This window comes from Sinohyriopsis cumingii, chromosome 2 (genome assembly GCF_028554795.1).
Source record: "Sinohyriopsis cumingii isolate HCF-2022 chromosome 2, ASM2855479v2, whole genome shotgun sequence".
NCBI classification, from domain to species: domain Eukaryota; kingdom Metazoa; phylum Mollusca; class Bivalvia; order Unionida; family Unionidae; genus Sinohyriopsis; species Sinohyriopsis cumingii.
This window is the reverse complement of record NC_142962.1, coordinates 90864944-90884601: the sequence shown is the minus strand read 5'-3', so window position 1 is coordinate 90884601 and position 19658 is coordinate 90864944. Positions and strand designations below refer to the sequence as shown.

At 35.8% G+C, this 19658-nt stretch overlaps 1 protein-coding gene across 1 annotated transcript in view; it reads left to right on the top strand.

Moving 5' to 3' along the window:
* The window catches only part of LOC149805354 (dual E2 ubiquitin-conjugating enzyme/E3 ubiquitin-protein ligase BIRC6-like), a 221346-nt gene that overhangs the window by 92249 nt on the left and 109439 nt on the right, over positions 1 to 19658 (top strand). The window contains exons 25-29 of the mRNA XM_089949602.1: positions 4253 to 4518; positions 7328 to 7476; positions 11582 to 11695; positions 16081 to 16320; positions 18946 to 19129. Of these exons, the coding sequence (XP_089805728.1) occupies positions 4253 to 4518; positions 7328 to 7476; positions 11582 to 11695; positions 16081 to 16320; positions 18946 to 19129 (953 nt within the window). The remainder of the gene's footprint in view (positions 1 to 4252; positions 4519 to 7327; positions 7477 to 11581; positions 11696 to 16080; positions 16321 to 18945; positions 19130 to 19658) is intronic.

The window sequence follows — 19658 nt, the reverse complement described above, 5'->3', positions numbered from 1 at the left end:
TGATGGTTATGAGCTGATTTCATTGTTTGATATCAGCCTTTGACTTGCATGCATAAAATGAAAAATTAGATACACGTATAAAATGAAAAATCTAATACACATATACATACATGTAAAGAAGCAAGAATCCCAGAGTGACCAGAATATGATCCATTTACCCTAGGACTTCTCTCTCCATCAGTGGAATATTGATGAAATGAAGTACAAATTAAATATAAAATTGATATAATTTCGTTTTTGTCTTGGGTACAATTTTTGTGATTTGATGTTTCCTACAAAACATAAATTTAAATATCCAATGAATAATTATTTATTAAAAGAATCCCTTTCCTATTAGAGACATCACCTAGAAACGTTAAGACCCCCTTTGTATTAGAGTCATAAACAATCGAAAACCCATTGTATCAGACAGGGTTCCAATGGTACTGGGATATCTGGAAAAAATAAATTTTTTCCTGACTGAAAAGTCCTGGAATTTTGCAAATATTGATGTAAATTGGGAAAAATCCAAGAATTTTCCGCCACCATTTGACGCCCTAAACAATCACGTAATTGAGTCGTAACTAACTGATCATGAGTTAAATTTATCGAGTTTTAACCAGAATATTTGGAGGGTACAGTATGGATTATTTGGTTGCTTGCAGTAAATATAAATGCTGAGTCAATGCAAACGCCCAGCAGATTAGATTCGTCTAGTAGACTTTTTTTTTCAAAGTCTGCTTGATATCTGTATCTTTCCTTACATGGAAGGTATGAAAACCAATCTAGCATCACAAGAGGCCAACATGTGATGGCAAAGCGTAGCATACTTTAAATGTTCTAGATAAGTGATACATGCATGAAATTGAAATTACTTATTTTCTCAGAAATTGTGAGTTGTAAAATTATTATATCTTTAATCTGCTGAAAGACAAGATAAAACTACGTCGTTGATGAAATGTGACCTGGTGCTCGCAATTTGCATTGCTAGTTGCGTGAGTACTGTACACATATCTAACAACCCATCTTTTCAAATGTTGTAGAGAAAATGAAAAAAAAAATCTTAAATAAAAGCCGTATACTGGTTGTAATAAAAATACAAAAACGAAAGAACACAAAATTCTCTATATTTATGTATTCCGAGAACAACTTTTGGAGTATTGTTGTATCATGTGACCACCACGTTGACATGTGATCTCTGCTTGATAAATCAGACTGGCCAGATTGCTCGTTTGTACAAAAAGTATCTGACTTTCATTTAATATGATTGAATTTCTGCACAACAACATTATAATGGAGTTTGTTATTGATAGCACATGAATATTGGATTTCCGATGTCCTCATTTGAGATTTGTGAAGTCATGTGACTAGTAATGCAAATGGCAAGTACTGGGTCAGGTTTCATCTACGCTGTAGTTTCGTCTTGTTTGACTGCGGATGAACGACAACGATTATAATATCTGCAATTTTGTGAGAAAATTATGGTGAAAATAAAGGTTAATTCGCTGGATTTGATTCATGCAGTGGTTGCCCGAGAGTTATGCGTTGGTACGTAAATATCTTTTGAATGTATATGTGTAGTTTTTCAGTCTTCTTGTGATTCTAAAGCAATAAAAGACGCATGATAAATGTCGAATTGAGTGGAGGGTTGTGGTCACGCTTGCACACCTGTTGTTCATTTATATTACCGATATGGTGATTTCATGTTGTGAGAGATTTTGCCATACTTTATTGATAAATCGTCAGAATCCTGTGTTTAAAACTGTAAACCAGAAAATCCTATTTACTATGTATCTGTTAGAACCATACAAATAACCAGTTTTTATAAAAGATGGAAATTTATACCTTAGAAAAATTATGCATCTTAATCAAAGTTTCCAATTTTGCAAGATGTCCCACACATACAAAATGATCTGCCGCCCAACGTCAGCTTGCCACTAGAACGGGATTCTCACAAACTTTCCTGGCATATAGTTTGTTTCTAAATTCTTTAGTATTTTTTTCCTACATAAACAAGACGTAAACCCATTACACCCTATTCATTGTTATTTCTCTTCCACAAAATAGCTTTTTTTAAAATATAAAATATTGAATTTTACTAAATTTTTTACAAGATCGGTTGAGTTGGCTTAATATCACTTGCCATTTATTGGCATTGTTACGTTGAATTTTGTAAAACTAGCTATAAACCTGATCAAATTACTTGACTGAACTGCTGACAGAAACAGTCCAAAGTAATGTATTTCATTTCTATAGCCAGATGGATAAACATTACATAGTTTCAAGCTGTGGGCAGAATTGGCCTACATATTGGTGGTGGTATCTCGTGTGTCCAAAATTAATATTATTTTGAACAGAATATTGTGGTGACAATTGCCTCTTTTCAAATGGTAAGCATTACAGTATTTTATTTTTGTCACTTGGTCGAATTCGGCATGCGTTTTACTTAAGTATTGGAGATGGAAACCTTAGGTGCTCACATGTGCCCAACAGCATTGTCTATCTTAAAAACGTTAAGAGCTCCTGTATCAATACAGGTTTGGGGACTGGTTTAACGAATTACAAGAAGACAAGTTATATTTTCATAAAATTCAGTCCTTGTTTATACAACAGTATATAATTTTGAAGGTCTTTTGTCAAAATTTAAATCATTCCTTTTAAAAATGTTTGTTAAATGATGGATTTTTAACCAGATCATCTTAAGGAGATTAGGTTGTTTGAAAAATTTTGTTTGGGATTTTATTGACACAGAAAAATTCAGGGTTAAACTCTTTTCGTTACAAGGCAAGATTCTAATTATTTGCACTTTTTTTTTCTTTCATACTGTAATAGGAAATTTTACTTTCTATGAAATGCATATATATATTGCTATAGAATTCTTTAGAATTAAAGGTTTGAAAGGAGACAAAGCATAATTTATATTCATTATGTTGTTCTCACTTAGCAACATAATGCAGCAAAATAAAGTTAGAATTTTTATTCTGTACATTAAAATGACTTTACATGTTAATTTATAGGATATAATCAAACTTGTTTCATGTGATACATTTTGTGGTTTTGTACATGATCATCTTTTCTGACTTCAATGTTTTTGGAGAGTCTTGAAAGAGGAACATCTTTAGATTTAGAAAATGCATGTTTCAGTAATGGTCATATGTGAACCTTGAAAAAAATAATTTCAACCTGGAAAAATCCTGGAAATGACCTGGAAATTTATCTTTAGAAAAGCGTGGGAACCATGATCATAGGCATAGCCAAAAGAAAGCAGGACCATATCAGAAGATTAGCCTAAAAACTGTAGAAATCCTCTCCCATAGGAATAACCTAACAACAGTAGGACTTCTGTATCAAAGGGGCATAACCTAAATACAGTAGAATCACTTTTCTATCATGGGCATAACCTAAAACAGTGGGATCTCTTACTGTCATAGGCATAACTGGAAAAGTATAGGACCCCATTCCTATCATTGGCATAACCTAAGAACAATAGGACCCACTTCCTATCAGAAGCATAACCTAAAAACAAGAATACATCCTTAATATAAGAGGCATAACCTAAAAACGATAGTACTTCCCCCCATATCAGAGGCATAACCTAACAAGGATAGGATTCCCCCCTTGTATCAGAGACATAACCCAAAAACGATAGTACTTCTCCTTTGTATCACAGGCATAACCTAGAAATGATAGTACTCCCCCCTCATATCAGAGGCATAACCTAAAAACGATAGTACTCCCCCTTGTATCAGAGGCATAACTTAAAAACGATAGTACTCCCCCCTTGTATCAGAGGCATAACCTAAAAACAATAGTACTTCTCCCTTGTATCAGAGGCATAACCTAAAAACGAGAGTAAAAAACCCCCCATGTATCAGAGGCATAACCTAAAAACAGTTGAACTCCCTTCTACATAATCATGAAAGTGAATATAAATGAACACATCATTTTTTGTGGAAAAAAAAAAAGTTATGCAAAATTAAATGATTTTTAGCACAGTTTTTTTTTTGTATGATTGACTTTGTTATTGTATATTGTTATATAATTAATGCTAGCCTTTGGACTTTCATATGCCCAGTGATTTGCTTTTGTTGTATACATTGGTATAATTTATTGCTAGTCTTTGGAGTTTCATATGCCTGGTGATTTGCTTTTGTTGTATATGGTGATATAATTTATTGATGGTCTATGGACTTTCATTTGCCCTGTGACTTTTCTGCCATTAAACCTGATTGTGCAGGAAATGTTTTAAAAAGTTTTATCACATCATTTTCAGGTTGTTTGTTCTTCTTTTGGCAATGGGACAGAGAACTCTGCAAGGTCCTGCAGCTGTTAGCATGATGGAGAGCATTTTAGGCATGCTAGCCAAAGTCCTTTCCCCTATGACTACAGGACAATCAGGTGGTGCTAGTGCATTGCAAGCAGGCAATATCGATTTGTCTCTTGTAGGCTGGATTCTGCTTTTTCTGTGTCGTAACCTTGACAACACATTTACTTCCAATGGAGAAGATGCTGACAGAGGGGCTGCAAAGAAGGATCAAGGTGACTCCTCTTACCTATCATTAAAACTTTCTTTATTCATTTTCTAAGTTGGTATAGTTCTCTAATAGTGGGAATTACTGTTTGTATGCATATTTGCATCAGTTTAAACCCAATTTCATACTTTTATCAAAAGATAAAGTCCAGTTTGGTTTCTCTTAAAAATTTTGCCTCATCTTCCAATACATCATCAGTTTTACAAGCTGATTTATTGCCATGAATACTTTTAACTTGCAAAAATTTCTTATTGAGATATTTAGGATATTAGTAATATATATAAAGACTTAATAAATATGAATTCAACTTGCTTGATTTTTACCACCTACACTGGTCAACAGTGAAATCATTACTGACTTGAAAAGGCCCTAATCTGTAGTATTTTGGTGTGCCGAACACGAATATAACCGTGAAAAATTTGTATTGGCTCTCGTTTTGAAGATATTCATATACCTCATTTTCTATGTTTCACTGTGTAAATTTCTCCAGTAGGACTGCAGCAACATCCAGAATAATGATGTAACATTGCATAATACCATCATGCTCACATCATCCACAGTTGATTGCATCATTTTCTGATGCAATGCAATACTAATGCCATGCGGCTGCTGAAGTAAGTTGACGTCAGCAGTGTACTATACATGTGTAGGCCTATTATACTAATGCCAGGCGGCTGCTGAAGCTGACGTAAGCAGTGTACTATGTAAAGCCCAATCAGATAGGTTCAGCATTTAAAATATTTTAGACGTTGTGCGAGACAGTTCAAGCTACTGTTACATAAAACTTATTATTTTATCCATTTACGTACAATAAAGAACAGTAATGCCTCGAAAGTGTGTTAATACCGCGGACAATTTTTGCTATATTTGTGAGGAAGTGACATTTGCCAACCAGAAGAAAAGTATCAATTCTCAAGTGAAGAAGGCATATCATCTTTACTTCGGATGCAAGGTTGGTGACCAAGACAAGCCTTGGGCTCCGCATATATGCTGTGCTACATGTACAACACAGCTTTCACAGTGGTTGAATTGCAAAAGGTCATCAATGCCGTTTGCAGTCCCAATGGTGTGGAGAGAGCCAAGCAACCACCTAAATGACTGTTACTTCTGCTTGGTTCCTCCTCTTTCCGGCGGAATAACGAAGCGAAAGAAGTCGAGAATAGTCTACCCAAACATTCCGTCTGCATTGAGACCAGTTCCACATGGTGAGGGACTTCCTATTCCAGAACCTCCAGCAGAATATTCTCTTGATTCATCTGACGAAGACAAAGGTGAGTCGACCTGTTCTTCTCCTGGTCCATCAGCATGCAGTGATCCAGATTTTCACTGTGGTGCATCATCAACCCCACACAGAATAACACAGGAAGAACTAAATGACCTGATTCGTGATTTGGACTTATCAAAGAACAAGGCAGAATTGCTAGGATCAAGACTCCAACAATGGAATCTTCTAGAAGAAGATGTCACAATTACTGCATATCGAAAGCGCCACCAGCAATTGGAGCCTTTCTTCAGAAAGGAAAGTAATCTGATATTCTGTTCCGATATTGAGGACCTCATGAATGCTTTAAAAATCACTCATGACCCACAAGAATGGAGACTATTTGTGGACTCTTCGAAACTGAGTCTCAAGGCTGTGCTTTTGCACAATGGAAACATTCTTCCATCTATTCCAGTAGCGTATGCTGTCCACATGAAAGAGGCATACGATAACTTAAGGCAGCTACTGAATTCCATTGAGTATAACAAGTACAGCTGGCACCTCTGTGGTGATTTGAAGGTAGTTGCCCTTTTAATGGGACTGCAGCAAGGATATACAAAATACATGTGTTTCTTATGCGAGTGGGATAGCCGAGCAAGGGAAATGCACTACATGAGGAAGGAATGGACTCACAGGCAGAATGTAGCCATTGGAGAGAAGAATATCCAACACCCAGCTCTGGTTGAGGCTCAGAAAATCTTGCTACCACCCCTTCACATCAAACTAGGTTTGATGAAGAACTTCGTGAAAGCCATTGACCGGACTTTGCCAGCATTCCGATACCTGCATGAAAAATTCCCTCGACTCAGCGAAGCAAAGATTAAAGAGGGAGTTTTTGTGGGTCCTCAGATTCGAGAGCTTTTCAAAGATGACCGGTTCAACAACTTGCTGGAAGGTGACGCGAAACAAGCATGGAATGCTTTTCGCCTAGTTTCTACAAACTTCCTCGGAAATGTTAGGGCAGAAAACTATAAGGAACTAGTAGAAGACATGTTGATGAAGTATAAGAAACTTGGCTGCAATATGTCTCTAAAGATTCACTTCCTTCATTCCCATTTGGATTTCTTTCCTAGCAACTGTGGTATTGTTAGTGATGAACACGGCGAACGTTTTCATCAAGATATCGCAACAATGGAACAAAGATACCAGGGAAAATGGTCCACTACAATGCTGGCTGACTACTGCTGGACACTCCTCAGAGATGCTCCCGAACAGCTGTACAAGAGACAGGCGAAGAAATCTAAGATGTAGTCAATGACTTGATTTTTTATAGGTAGGCTATTACAGTTGACCTTTTACTATTGGAATGCATTTCGTTATGTAAACATTAATTTCTTGCAGATTACAAAAAAACTAGAGCCAATTTTGCAATTTGACTGTCATATTCGTGTTCAGCACATAAAAATTGATAAGAATTGACTAATTTTATTTCAGTAACATGACTTTTGTAAAAATTTGTTGTCCAGTGCTATCTGTCTGAAGTCATCACTTTAAACTTAATATTTCAAATTTGTTTGATGTAGGGTAAAGAATTTCATTTCTTTTTTTCTTGTAGGTACTCATCTCCCAAACCGCTGGAACTTCATCCAGGCTGAGAACACCTTTGGGAACAAAGTCCAGAAGAGCAAGTCTGTCAAGCTGTATAGACGCTCCCTTCAGAAGAGGCTAATGCATCACAAGCAAAAGTTAATCGATTTGGAACAGGTATTCTTTCTTATTTATGTTGACTTTTGGCTGGGTGACTCTTTTGAAGATTTTGTAGTCAGCTTCTCACACAGCAGGAATAGGGTCATATTACGAGTACTGTCAATAAAATCAACTCTCAGGTATTGGGTATCAGCATTCAGGTTGAATGGTAATTACAGAAGGTATATAAATTCGTTATGGCCCTTGTTTTTGCAGATGGCAATTTGATTTGGTTCTACCATATCTGATCACATGACCTATTCAGTTTCTGAGGCATTCAGACAATAATATACTGTTCCAAATTATTTATGATGTTAATTCTTAAATGTGTACAAATAAACATTCTAATTAGAAGATAATAAAGAACTTCTTCCATGTACTGAAATATGCACACCATCAGGTTAGTGAGGAGTATATGCCCAACTATGGCATCAGATTCTTGGTATTGACTCTCATTGTTTATTTAGACACTTGAGTCATGCCTGCAACACAATCTTCTTATTCAAACATAAACACTAAGAAGGTGTGTAGTTGTATATAGATGCACCTGAGTGTGTTTGTGTATATTTTTGTGCAGAAGCACATGACTTTGTAAATGTTACTATGGTGGGACAAAGTCATTCTCTAGTTAAACAATTTGTATATCTGCTGACACTTTTGAGTTGAGATTTATGGATTCAGAAACATTTTTGTCCATATATATTGTATTTTGCAACAAAAAGCTAGCTGATTAAATAAAAATCAATTCATATCTCAAATGAATATATTACCCATCGACATGAACATTAGGAAACAAACTCTGCTACTAACTGAATCAAATGTTCCTGAATAGATGAAAAATATCGTTGTCTAGATATCTCAGGACTTAGATGCATTCTGTGTCCCAACACTTCTCGACACAAAAATGTAAAGACAAAATCAGCAAGATCACCATACATCACATAGAAGTGACCAGCTCTTGTTCAGTTACCATGTCAATAAACTTATAAAATACTAAGATTTTTTTATGTATTTACTTTGTATGTGCATATTTTCTGATTTCTCCAACAGGAAATAAAATAAAGGTAAAAATTACCTCATAATTCACTGGCCACTAAGACTGTATTTTACTGGCAATCAGTACTTACACAGTGCTTATCATGTTGAATGTTACTTCTGTTCTTGTTTATTCCTAAAAATATTTTTTATACGTTTTGCTTTATTCATCTTTTTTTCCAAAGGTCATTGTTCCAGATCACATTTTAGCTAGATGTCCATTGCTGTTTTATTTACTTTGTTTCTCAAACTTGTGGGCCTCACTGAAGACGCTATCTTACAGAACAAAAAAGTTTTCTGATAGCCCTTGTTTCAGCATGTAGGGTGAATGAACTGCATACCCTGTCTGCAGACCTGAGCTACCTCCACTTTGTATCAGACATTTCAGCATGGCTTCATATCCAAGAACAGGTTGCTGTCTAAAGGCTATCAGAAAATAGTCATTTACCCATCTCCTCAATCAATTCATCAAGAGAGTCAAGGCTGCAGGACCCAGCTCATGCACGCTGCTGCTATCTGAATCATACAGAGTGGGTATATTGGGTGTTTCCAGCCCACAGTGATGGTTGTTCCTGCCATCAATGCAGGAAAGCAAGATATAATGTCTGAAGCACTAACCTAATGACTGAAGTGGGTTATGTGGTTGGTGCTTTCTTGGGATAGGGTGCACATCATCTTAGCTGATGAAATTTGAGTGATATCAAGTAGTCTTATTTTAGAATTTAGTGTTTAAATGCAAGACATTGTGAAGTAAGTTGACTGGCATGCATTCACTTTCACTAGCTTACAGTTACATGACATGGCTTCACAGAGATGAGTTGAACCTGATCAGTCCCCTTTCTTGACAGCAGGTAGCTTTTGGTGGATTTACCAGGGAAACTTTTTTTATTAAGGCAGTACCATTGTTCCAGACCCTACAGGACTTTTGCCCTATAATAACTGTGTTCATACTCTTTCTGGTTGTGCTGTCTTCATGTTAGGAGAGGGCTTGATCCTTCAGTTCAGGTCGCATTCATATTGCCTTTGATTAGCAACTGTGGCAGAGATTGCATACCCTTTGTCCACCTCTTAGCTATTCTTTTTTTGATGTGACTAGGTAATATATTTGTCAGTGAAAGGAAGTTTTAAATAAATTGTTTCTTAAAGAATATTTTCCTGATTACGTTAATGTTAAGCTCTTCCACACATCTTCATAATGTGAGCATCCTTCCTATTATTTCGTTCTAGCTTAAACTGGTAAACATCTAGTATACCAGGAGCAACCTGGCAGTGGCATGGGAAGCTCATCTGTAAGAAATGTGTCACTTTGCCTGTTTGTCCTAAAATTCAAAGTATAGTATAATCTGAATTCACTAGTTTTGTAAATCTTTCATCCTTCATTGATCAATAGGTCAGTGTGCAGTATAAGATGAGGTCAGACTAACACTTTGGCTTCAACTTTTTTATTAGTAACTTTTGGTTTCATGAATATTTATGGTATCACTATGCTATTCCAGATTCATTGAGAAACTGCAGTCATCGACACTAATATGTTTTTCCCCCAATTTCATTTTAAAGGGGTGGGATAAAGTTTCAGTTCGATTGTTATCTGTATTGTTCAGTTACCTGACAATTTTAATCTTCCTCAAGTACAAGGGCAATACTATATTCCATTATCAATTTACACCTCTGAATAAACAGTTCATTCTTGTACTAGTATGATATCAATTATCACAAGAACTATATGGGTATGCATTGTCATTTATATACTAATTAAATATGCCTAGAGCTTTGGCCAGGTTATTCCCTCTGACACCTGTCTGAAGACAAAATTTGAAAGCCAAGATCAAATTAGTATTGCTACCAATATGGAAATGAGACTAGCATAGGGAAATGAGAAATGTAAAGAAAATTAACGATGGAGACTGAAAAGTAACATGAAAGAGAGAAAAAGATACTTATAAAAAATCTTTAATATATCTTTGAAATACTATTGGAAATTTACACAAACAAGGAGAGGGATTCATTTTTTTGTGGTTCTCAACACACTTGAGATTATGTGGTCAGTGATGTGGATTAAAGGTAGAGAAAAGAATGGGTACTGGCATTGCCTATTAACCAAAACCTGTATTAGGGTTTAAACAGTTAACTGGTTTAGATTGTTTCTGAACCAAAGACCAATCCATCAATTATAGTCAAAAGAGAGTTGCCAAAAGAACAACTTGTTAAGAAAGAATACTGATAATATTGACGTTACACTTGCTTTAAGCTGAGATGCAAAACTAAAAACAGATCATTGATGGTCAACAACTAGTCTGTCTCTGTTCTAACTTTTAACATGGGCATTCTTTAGTGAATATATGATAGTATTGTATTGTGAATATATGAAAAATAAGAAATGTAAGGAATATTGTGCTTGATCTTAGGTATTTTATAAATATTTATCAAACAAATTCAGTTGTAAATATGGATTACATTCCTTTATTGGATTAATTATATCACTGAAAATGATGTACGGGTAATCGCTCGAGTCCATCATATAAAATAATGGTTAATCAAAGATCAATGGATGTATGACTAAATATGATCAGGAAGAATCTGGTATGGTAAAAGATGAATGAAGCAAAATCTGTTTATATTTTTGTTTGTTTTGAACAAATGAAATGCTTGGTGCAGGTACATTATACTATTGGATATTGACCATAAGAGTGCTACATATTCCATAAAATGTGAGCTCTTTAATTAAAAATACAAGCACATACAAATGCATACGAAATTATGGTAAAAATTATAATTTAAAAGCAATCATATTAGTTAATAACAACTTATTGACATGGTAACTTAACAAGAATTGATACAGCTTTGTGACTGGTTTCAGTTTTGCCAAAAAGTAATTTTAGTGACATCAGAGTATAAGGCGAAGCATCTTCTAACAAACATAGAAAGTTTCTACTTGTTGGCTGAAAAATATGGTATAAAGACAAGAAAGACAAATTTTTCTTCCTTTTCTGAAAGGCTGTATTCAGAAAGCAGCATCGTTTTAAATACTATTAATGTGATCAGGTTAGTATTTTCAGAGAAATATAATTTTCTTTTCTGCTTGTTCCAGGTTAAGCAGAGTTTTATGTGGCAAGGTGATAAGAGCTCTCAGAACATTTCCAATTCCATTCTGAAGCAGCAAGAGAAACAGTTCAAGAAGGAACTCTCTCAGTATGCTTCCAAGGTAAGCATAGGGCAGTAGTGAGAATAATATGTTTAGACTGATTTTGAATGGAGATATTATACCCCTGCCATGAATATAGCTGGAACACAATAGTGTTAGGCTTGTCCGTCTGTCATATATCTAGATGCATATGTGCATTCACTGTTATTATGTGTGCAATTATTCCTTTGTGAACTCTTTTGAAACTTGGCAGATATCATTAACATGGGGTCAGCATTTACATATCTTCTGTCATCTTGTTCTGATGTGTTTTTATCTCACCAGGACATAAATTAAAAGAACTTAAGGTGTGGCCTTGCATACATCCATCATACATACATCCCAAAACCTGCCAGACCAATTTCGAACAAACTTGACAAAGAGCATCCTGGTTATGAAGGCCTTTTAAAGTTGGTACAATTGCTATTGATCTGCCATCAGATGTGGTTACCATACTAAAAATAGACTACTTCAGTTCACTCCTCAAAAGCTCTGAACAGAATTGGACTAATTTTGACAGAAAGGTTCTTGGAATGAAAGCCTTTCAAGTATTTACTAATGATGATGATCCACTTTTAGAGATTTGTGGATATATAAAATGTGTGTGTGTGTGATTTGGATTTTTAACATAGCTTTTGACAATTTTTCAGTCATGTCACTACGATGTCTGCAGTGTGACAGTTTATAGTGTTGTGTAGCACTGGGGCATCATGCTGCAGACATGTAGCATGATGTCCCACCCAGTCACATTATCCTGACACCAGGCCGACCAGTTCTAACACTAACCTTTTAATGCTGAGCGCCAAGTGAGGCAGCTGTTAGTACCATCTTTGTAAGTCTTTGGTACGACTTGACCTGGGAATCGAACCCATGACCTCCCACATAGGAGGCGCACACTCTAACCACAAGGCCACCAGAGCAGTAATATATATAAAATGAATATCTTGAATGATGCCATTTAAATAAAAAAATTTTTTTTTTTTTTTAAATAAAAATATTCATGGTAGTTTTAACCAAACATTCCAAGTAGGTATATCTTCACATATTTGGGATAGTTTCAGTAACTTTATATTGATGATGATATCAGGTTGAAGGTCAAAAGTCATGACAAAGTAAACAGTTTTGCATGCAGCACGTTATCGGTCATTATGGTAGCAGGTCTGACCAGTGTAATGAAAATTTGCTATAGGAAGGAATTACTGTACACTTTGTGCAGTATAAAAGAAACAGTGCCAATTCATGTCTGACTGTCTTTTGCAGAAGTCTTGAAATGTAAGTAAACACCATGAACTAATGTTAAAACTAAAAAATCTTCTTTAGTTTCTAAAAGCACAAACTGACCATCACTTTGGACTTGCACTGAGACCAGTTACATGACCTATATGTCAACTCACAGTTCCCTTAGAATCTGAAAGGTACAATGAAATTTTGTTCCACATTCACAGATATTTTGTGTACATCTTAACTTGGACATGTAAGAAAATTTATTTTCTTTTTCCAAATTGAGTATATTAAAGTTTATTAAGAGTATTAGAGATAGTTTAAATACTGTAAAGTTTAAAGAATAAAAGGACAGAAAATTGCTAGACACAATTTTTCCAATTAGCCATCAGTTCTTTCAGTGAATTCTTGTTTCTTATAATGCATCATGCATATTAACAAATGGAATCAAACAAATCAAAATCAAACACTCATTTGTTTTGGCAATAAAAGCTAGTAGTAATTAATAAAAGGCCAGGAGGAATGCTTAGGATGTTGTAAAAATTATGTTCATGTTATAACAAAGTATGTTACAGCCTGGTTTCCCTATACAGATTTTGTGGAAAGAATATAACCCACAAATCAAAGAAAGTGGTCTAGCACATTGGTGAATAACTGTCTGCCACAAAATTTGAGTGAATTTGGAGAAATATTGGGTTATCACAAAACACCATATTTTTCAAAACACCATTATTTTTCTTGTGATTAGGAGAGATTTTTTCTGTGTTTTTCATTTGCTGTTGTTTTGTATTTACTAAAGGTATTTTAAACCTCTTTTTCTGACAGTATCATTGCATTTTTTGTTTATTGGGAGAACCATATTATTTTGACTAATTTCTAGCTAAGGACAAGGAACATAAACCATGTGTGGCTAAAACAAACCATTGCTTTCTATGACCGGATACAACGGTATGTACCTAAATGTTATCCAGCTGATGGGTTAGGTGGTAAAGAAAATGTGTCCTGAAATTGTAGCAGGATAATGAAAAGGAAATAAATATAATAATGAAAAAGTGTATTTAGGGAGTCGAGGTATGTCGACATGGATAAAAATTGTCACAAACAATTGTGTATGTGTCATAAACAAATTTCTGGCTGAAATATTGAAAACATTGCATGAGAATGTTGGATATTTAACTCTCCTGATCCTAAGGCCAAAAGAGTTTATGGTGTAGTCCTTTGCTAGTTGTGCATTGTAAAGAAATTTGAATGATGGTAGTTCAGCAATCTACTCAACCTGTTGGCAGACCTACTAGGACATTACTTTATTAGGAGGATGTATTGTTGCAGCACATCAGGTCTCTTCTTCACAGCAACCCTCAAATTTTCACACCTTGCTGATCTGAACTGATCAATCTGCTAGGACAAGTTTTCAAGCAAAATTACCCGACTGCATTGGCCAGGTTGAAAGAGGGTCCATGCAAAAGGTGGAGACCACATCCATGCCTAAGGTGGAGAGCAGGTCCATTCCCAAGGTGGAGAATCATTTGTGATGGTGCAAAAGGAAGCATGATGTGCCGAACTGTCCCAATCTAAATGCAGTGGTCAGCTTCTTCATTTTCAGAGACAGAATGTTCAATCTCTACTATTAATCATTAGGGCAGCACTGTCTAATACACTTAAATTCTTCAAAGGTGTGGTCATTGTCTCTGATTCACATCTCTCTGATCTGTCATTTAGTTAAAGCTGCAGAGACCTGCATTATGCTCACTAATGCCCAGATGATGTCTCTCATGTGCTTTATGGGCTTTGTGAAATCTCCATTATGAACTATTGGGTGAAATTTCTTTTGAGAACCTTAACCTTCAAACAGTCTTCTGCTCACCTTATTGTCTATGAGGAGAAGGAGCAAGCTTCTTGCCTTCTCTGTAGAAAAAGGGGGTCCTTGAGTGGTTGAGTGGTCTAAAGCACTCTCCGTTACAGATCACTGCCATCTCACCTCTGTCTTCTTGGTGGGTTCAAGTCAAGGATTCGGCCAATGTGGGTATGTGAGAAAGCTTGCCAATAGCTTCTTGTGTGTTGGTGGTTCTTCCTAGCCTATCATGTGCTGAAAAATTGCGTTAAACCCCACAACAACAACTGTAGAAAAAGGTTTTCATAATAAAAGTTTGATGAATGATTAATAATAATTATACAAGTTCAAGCGTCCCTAAGAGTCTTGCATGTAGAAACAACAGAATTATTAGAGAGAGAGAGAGAGAGAGAGAGAAGTATGGCATTGTCTTGATCTACAAATTGCTAGAAACATTTCATGTTCTCACATACATTACATGTGTTATCTGTATGATACGTAGTTCATCTCTCAGATTTCTACATAAATTACATGTGTTATCTGCATGATACGTAGTTCATCTCTCAGATTTCTACATACCTTGCATGTGTTATCTGTATGATACGTAGTTCATCTCTCAGATTTCTACATACCTTGCATGTGTTATCTGTATGATACGTAGTTCATCTCTCAGATTTCTACATACCTTGCATGTGTTATCCAGTTCATCCACAGTACATGCACATATGCATCTTTGTAATTTTGAAAATTGAGCAACAGCGACTGTCACAGGTCTCGCAGAGATGCCAGAAACAGTTGCCACCACCATCATGGTCTGACCCTTTGCTTGAAGAAAACTGCACATTTGGTCTGTCTAAACACAGTTTGGTTCATTGTTAGCCATCACTAATTTTTATCTCTGTCTCATATTATATTTGATTAAATGGGCAAGTATTGTTCTTAATATGTTACAACTTTAATTCTACGAAATACGTGTGCAAAATCTCTCTCTCTCAACTTAAATTTTAATTTGTTTGAAATAGTCATGTAGCAAACTTCATTTTTTTTTAAATCTAGATTTTTGGCCAGTACTGATAGTCAGAACTAGCATACTGCTACTTGTGCAATCTTGGCAGGTTTACAAAATATGTGCTAGGTTTCAGAGCTTTTATTACTGAAACCAACGCTGTATTTTAAATATATTGCTTACTTGATTATTCTTTCTGCCACATTTAAATTACAAACTTAAGCTGAGCCCAAATGAATTTTTACTGTACTTCATTGGTGACTTGCATGCACATTTCAGGAAGTAGTATTGCAGAGATAATACAATCATTGTGAAGAAGTCTTAAAGTTCTTCTTTTTATACCAAAAGCATCTGAAAGACATCATCCAGATCAGAAAGACAGATGCAGAGATTTTGCGTAAGCTGCAGAGAAATCCCCGAGCTACAGCAGAGGCTGGCAGTGATAGCGGTGGGACAGAGCTGGACCAAGACAATGGTTTGCTGATTCTGCCTAAGACACAGTGTCTGTCTGTAGTTAGGGGCCTGATTGCTCTACTGCTGGGTATGGACTTTACCTGTAATGTTGACCTCTTCCTTATAACCTGCAAGGTAAGTCAGGTGTTTTCTAAATGTAAAAAGAGCTTTGTTGATTTTAAATATTGTTGTTACTTAATATAAGCTAGTATCCCTTCTGTTTTGGTCTAGCTGATTAAAAAGAATTTGATGTTACTATAAAAAAATTAACAGTATTTGAAATTTAAAATTCAGCAGCCATTTAACTTACCTTCCTTATTGACCCAAATATATTTTCTTATGAGTGAACCTAATGGCATAGGGGGCGCTCACCAGATAATATGTACTTTTGAGAGAGTGATGTATGTAAGGTGAAGTAGTTCGCATTTAAAACATGCACAGTGGAGAGAATGCTGGCATACCTCTATGCTGCATTAATGTAATGTCGATGATATTTCTTTTGGATATTGTACTTTTGGAAATTTTACATGATTTAAGCACACTGCTAACTAAAATGACTGCTCCCTTGTGTTAAAAAATCAGCCTGAATTAGTCTAAAGTACACTATACATAGCAGCTATTAAAACAGGGAAAATGAATTTTGCCAGACTAGACAATACCAGCTGCTGAAAGTGCAATGAATGAATTAACATATATATAAAATGTAAAAAAAAGTTATCGGCTCTTTTTTATACAATTTACCTCTGAAGTTCAGGAAGTGAGAATGACCAAGTAGAGCTAGCACTTGTTTGAAAGGTGCACATCTGAAGTAAGGCCAAGCTGTATACTCTATAACCCATAGTACACCCATCAATCATACACCAAAATAAAGGGAATTAAAGGTTCTTTGCATTATACCTAAGATATATAAGGTCTTTTTTAAATAACCAGTATAACCAGTGAGGAAAGCCGGAGAAATTCTTTTTCTTTAAAATCCTAACCCTATGCAAAATTCGAAACTGTAGAGAGCCACCATAGGTATTTTGAGCCATCAAAAACAAGTTCTGGTACAAAATTGCAACAGAATTTTTCTCAAATTTAAGAATAGTCCAGTAATTTTTATGTCTTTTGTATTACCAGCAAACATTTTTTTTTTTGAGCTACAGGTCTTAGACCAGAAGTGTTTGTGGGATGGTTTTCAACCATAATCCATCCATTCATTAGCACAAGTTTGTTAATCTACTTCTCCTAAACTACTGAATGAATTGTCATGAAACTTTACATGCACTTTCATCCCTGTTCCATTTGGTCCTGAATGCATATAGTGTCACTTGGACAACCAATATGGCCATTACTGTAGCCATCTAAAAAAAAAATCTTTTTATAGCTACTCTTTCTGAATGGATAGTTTTATTAATATGGGGTTTCACTAAAAGATGTTTTGCGATGTCTACTTTTTCATTAAATGGTGCTTATATGATATCCTATTTTCACATAGCACCAATCTTTAAGATCATGTTATCGTTACTCCTCCAGAAGAAAATGTCATATTGACATGGGTTTTCACTGAAAGATGTCTGGTTGATCCTAAATGAAAATAATACTGATTTGATGTCGAATATGGCCACCAATGTAACCATATTGACAGTCATGCTCCTCCTAAACAAAAGGTTATATTGATATATGGTTTTCACCAAAAGCTTTCTTATCCTGCCTAGTTGGTCCTAATATGGCTGCCTTCTTAAAAATCTTGTTAATACTACACTTACAGTTTACTTCTTATAATACCTAGTTGGTGCTAAATGAAAATGATGCCAGTTGTACATCCAATATGGCTGCAATGATGACTTTCTTGAAAATCTTGCTCTTGATGTTCACCTAAATGGATGGTCATATCGACATTAGGTTTTCACTAAGAAACTTCTAATGATTTCTACTGGGTCCTAAACAAAACTTGTGCTAATATGAAGTCCAGTATTTCCAACACAGCAGCTAATTTGAAGAAAAAAACTTTTACTGCTAAAGAATATCAGAGATGATTCCAACACTCCACAGTTAAAAGGAAGAAATGGTCTTACCTTGAATACCATGAAATTCATTTTGTGCATTTGAGCATCTGTCCCTTCATGGGACTCTTGTCTGTAATGTTTTTGCCCTGTACGTAGGTACAGTTATTTGCTCTGCATTTTCCTGGCAATGATCTACCAAACTCGGTACTTCAGGGAATACTAACTATCATTACCTTGTTTATAAAGTTCTGTTTCTTCTGTGGTTTTTTCTTCACCTGCTACAAGTTGGAGTGTATAATATGTTGTATGTAAATGTGCATCTGTTATCAGTTTTGTTTGAGCACAATAGCTCTAGTTGTTCACCATTTACCATAAATATTATATATGGCTTGCACTTGGGGCTTTAAGAACCATATAGATTTCAAAGTAAAAAGGTCAAGGTCAGTGTCTGAAAGAAAAAAGATTGTTTCCACACAATAATATTAGTTCTTTATCACAGACCTGGACCAAACTTTGTAAATGGCTTACAATGGGGCAAGGAGGAAGTTTAATAATATTACGGTCAAAGATAATGAACATATGGCAGACGTTTATTGTGCTGTTAATGGTACTTAAACATTTTTTGCACGTATTTTAATAGCCACCTGTCTTACCATTAATCATATAGAGGTTTTGCGGAGTCTGTATTTTTGGTTGAAATCCAGATTGCTTCCGTTTTGGCCTTTATTATGTGTTAAAGTTATTTACAAGGTACTAACTTTCTTTAATGCAGGTTTTGGCAAGGATTTGTGTTGCAACACGGCCAGCCATCTGCCTGGTAGAGGTAATGAGTGCAGAGCAGCTGAAGCAGCTGATCCTGCTGACATCGAGTCTGGAGTTTAACCATGGTAACATCAGCTGGGGTGGCCCCTGGGCTGGCCACGCTCTTACATGTCTCCTGCAGGACATACTAGAAGGTTGTGCGTTAGTTACAAATTGTTCTAGTGGTTATCTTTCTGCAAATAGTTTCCTAAGCTGATTAGACTGACATTATTATGTGTAGGTTGTTGTTGGGATAGGATTTAACCCCATTTTTTTTAGCACAAGATAGGCCATAAATGGGGAAGGAAGAACCCGGGACAACCCAAAAAGAACCAATGACCCACAAGAAGCTACTGGCAAGCTTTCTCATGTACCCACATTGGCTGAGCCTGAGACTCGAGCCCATGCAGACAGAGGTGATCTGTAACAGTGAGTGCTTTAAGCCACTCAGGACCCCTATTATGTGTATGTAGTTGGAAAATTTATGCATGGAAATAACATGACAGATAAGAAGAATACATTATTTGTGCCATTTCATTGCCAAGGTATTGGGAACTTTGGCAGAACAGCTTTGCCATACTGACCCAATCACTCACTACCATTTATACCGAGTGGCCTAAAGCGCTCACAATTCCAGATCAATGCCATCTCACCTCTGTCTGCGTGGGTTCGAGTCTCAGGCTC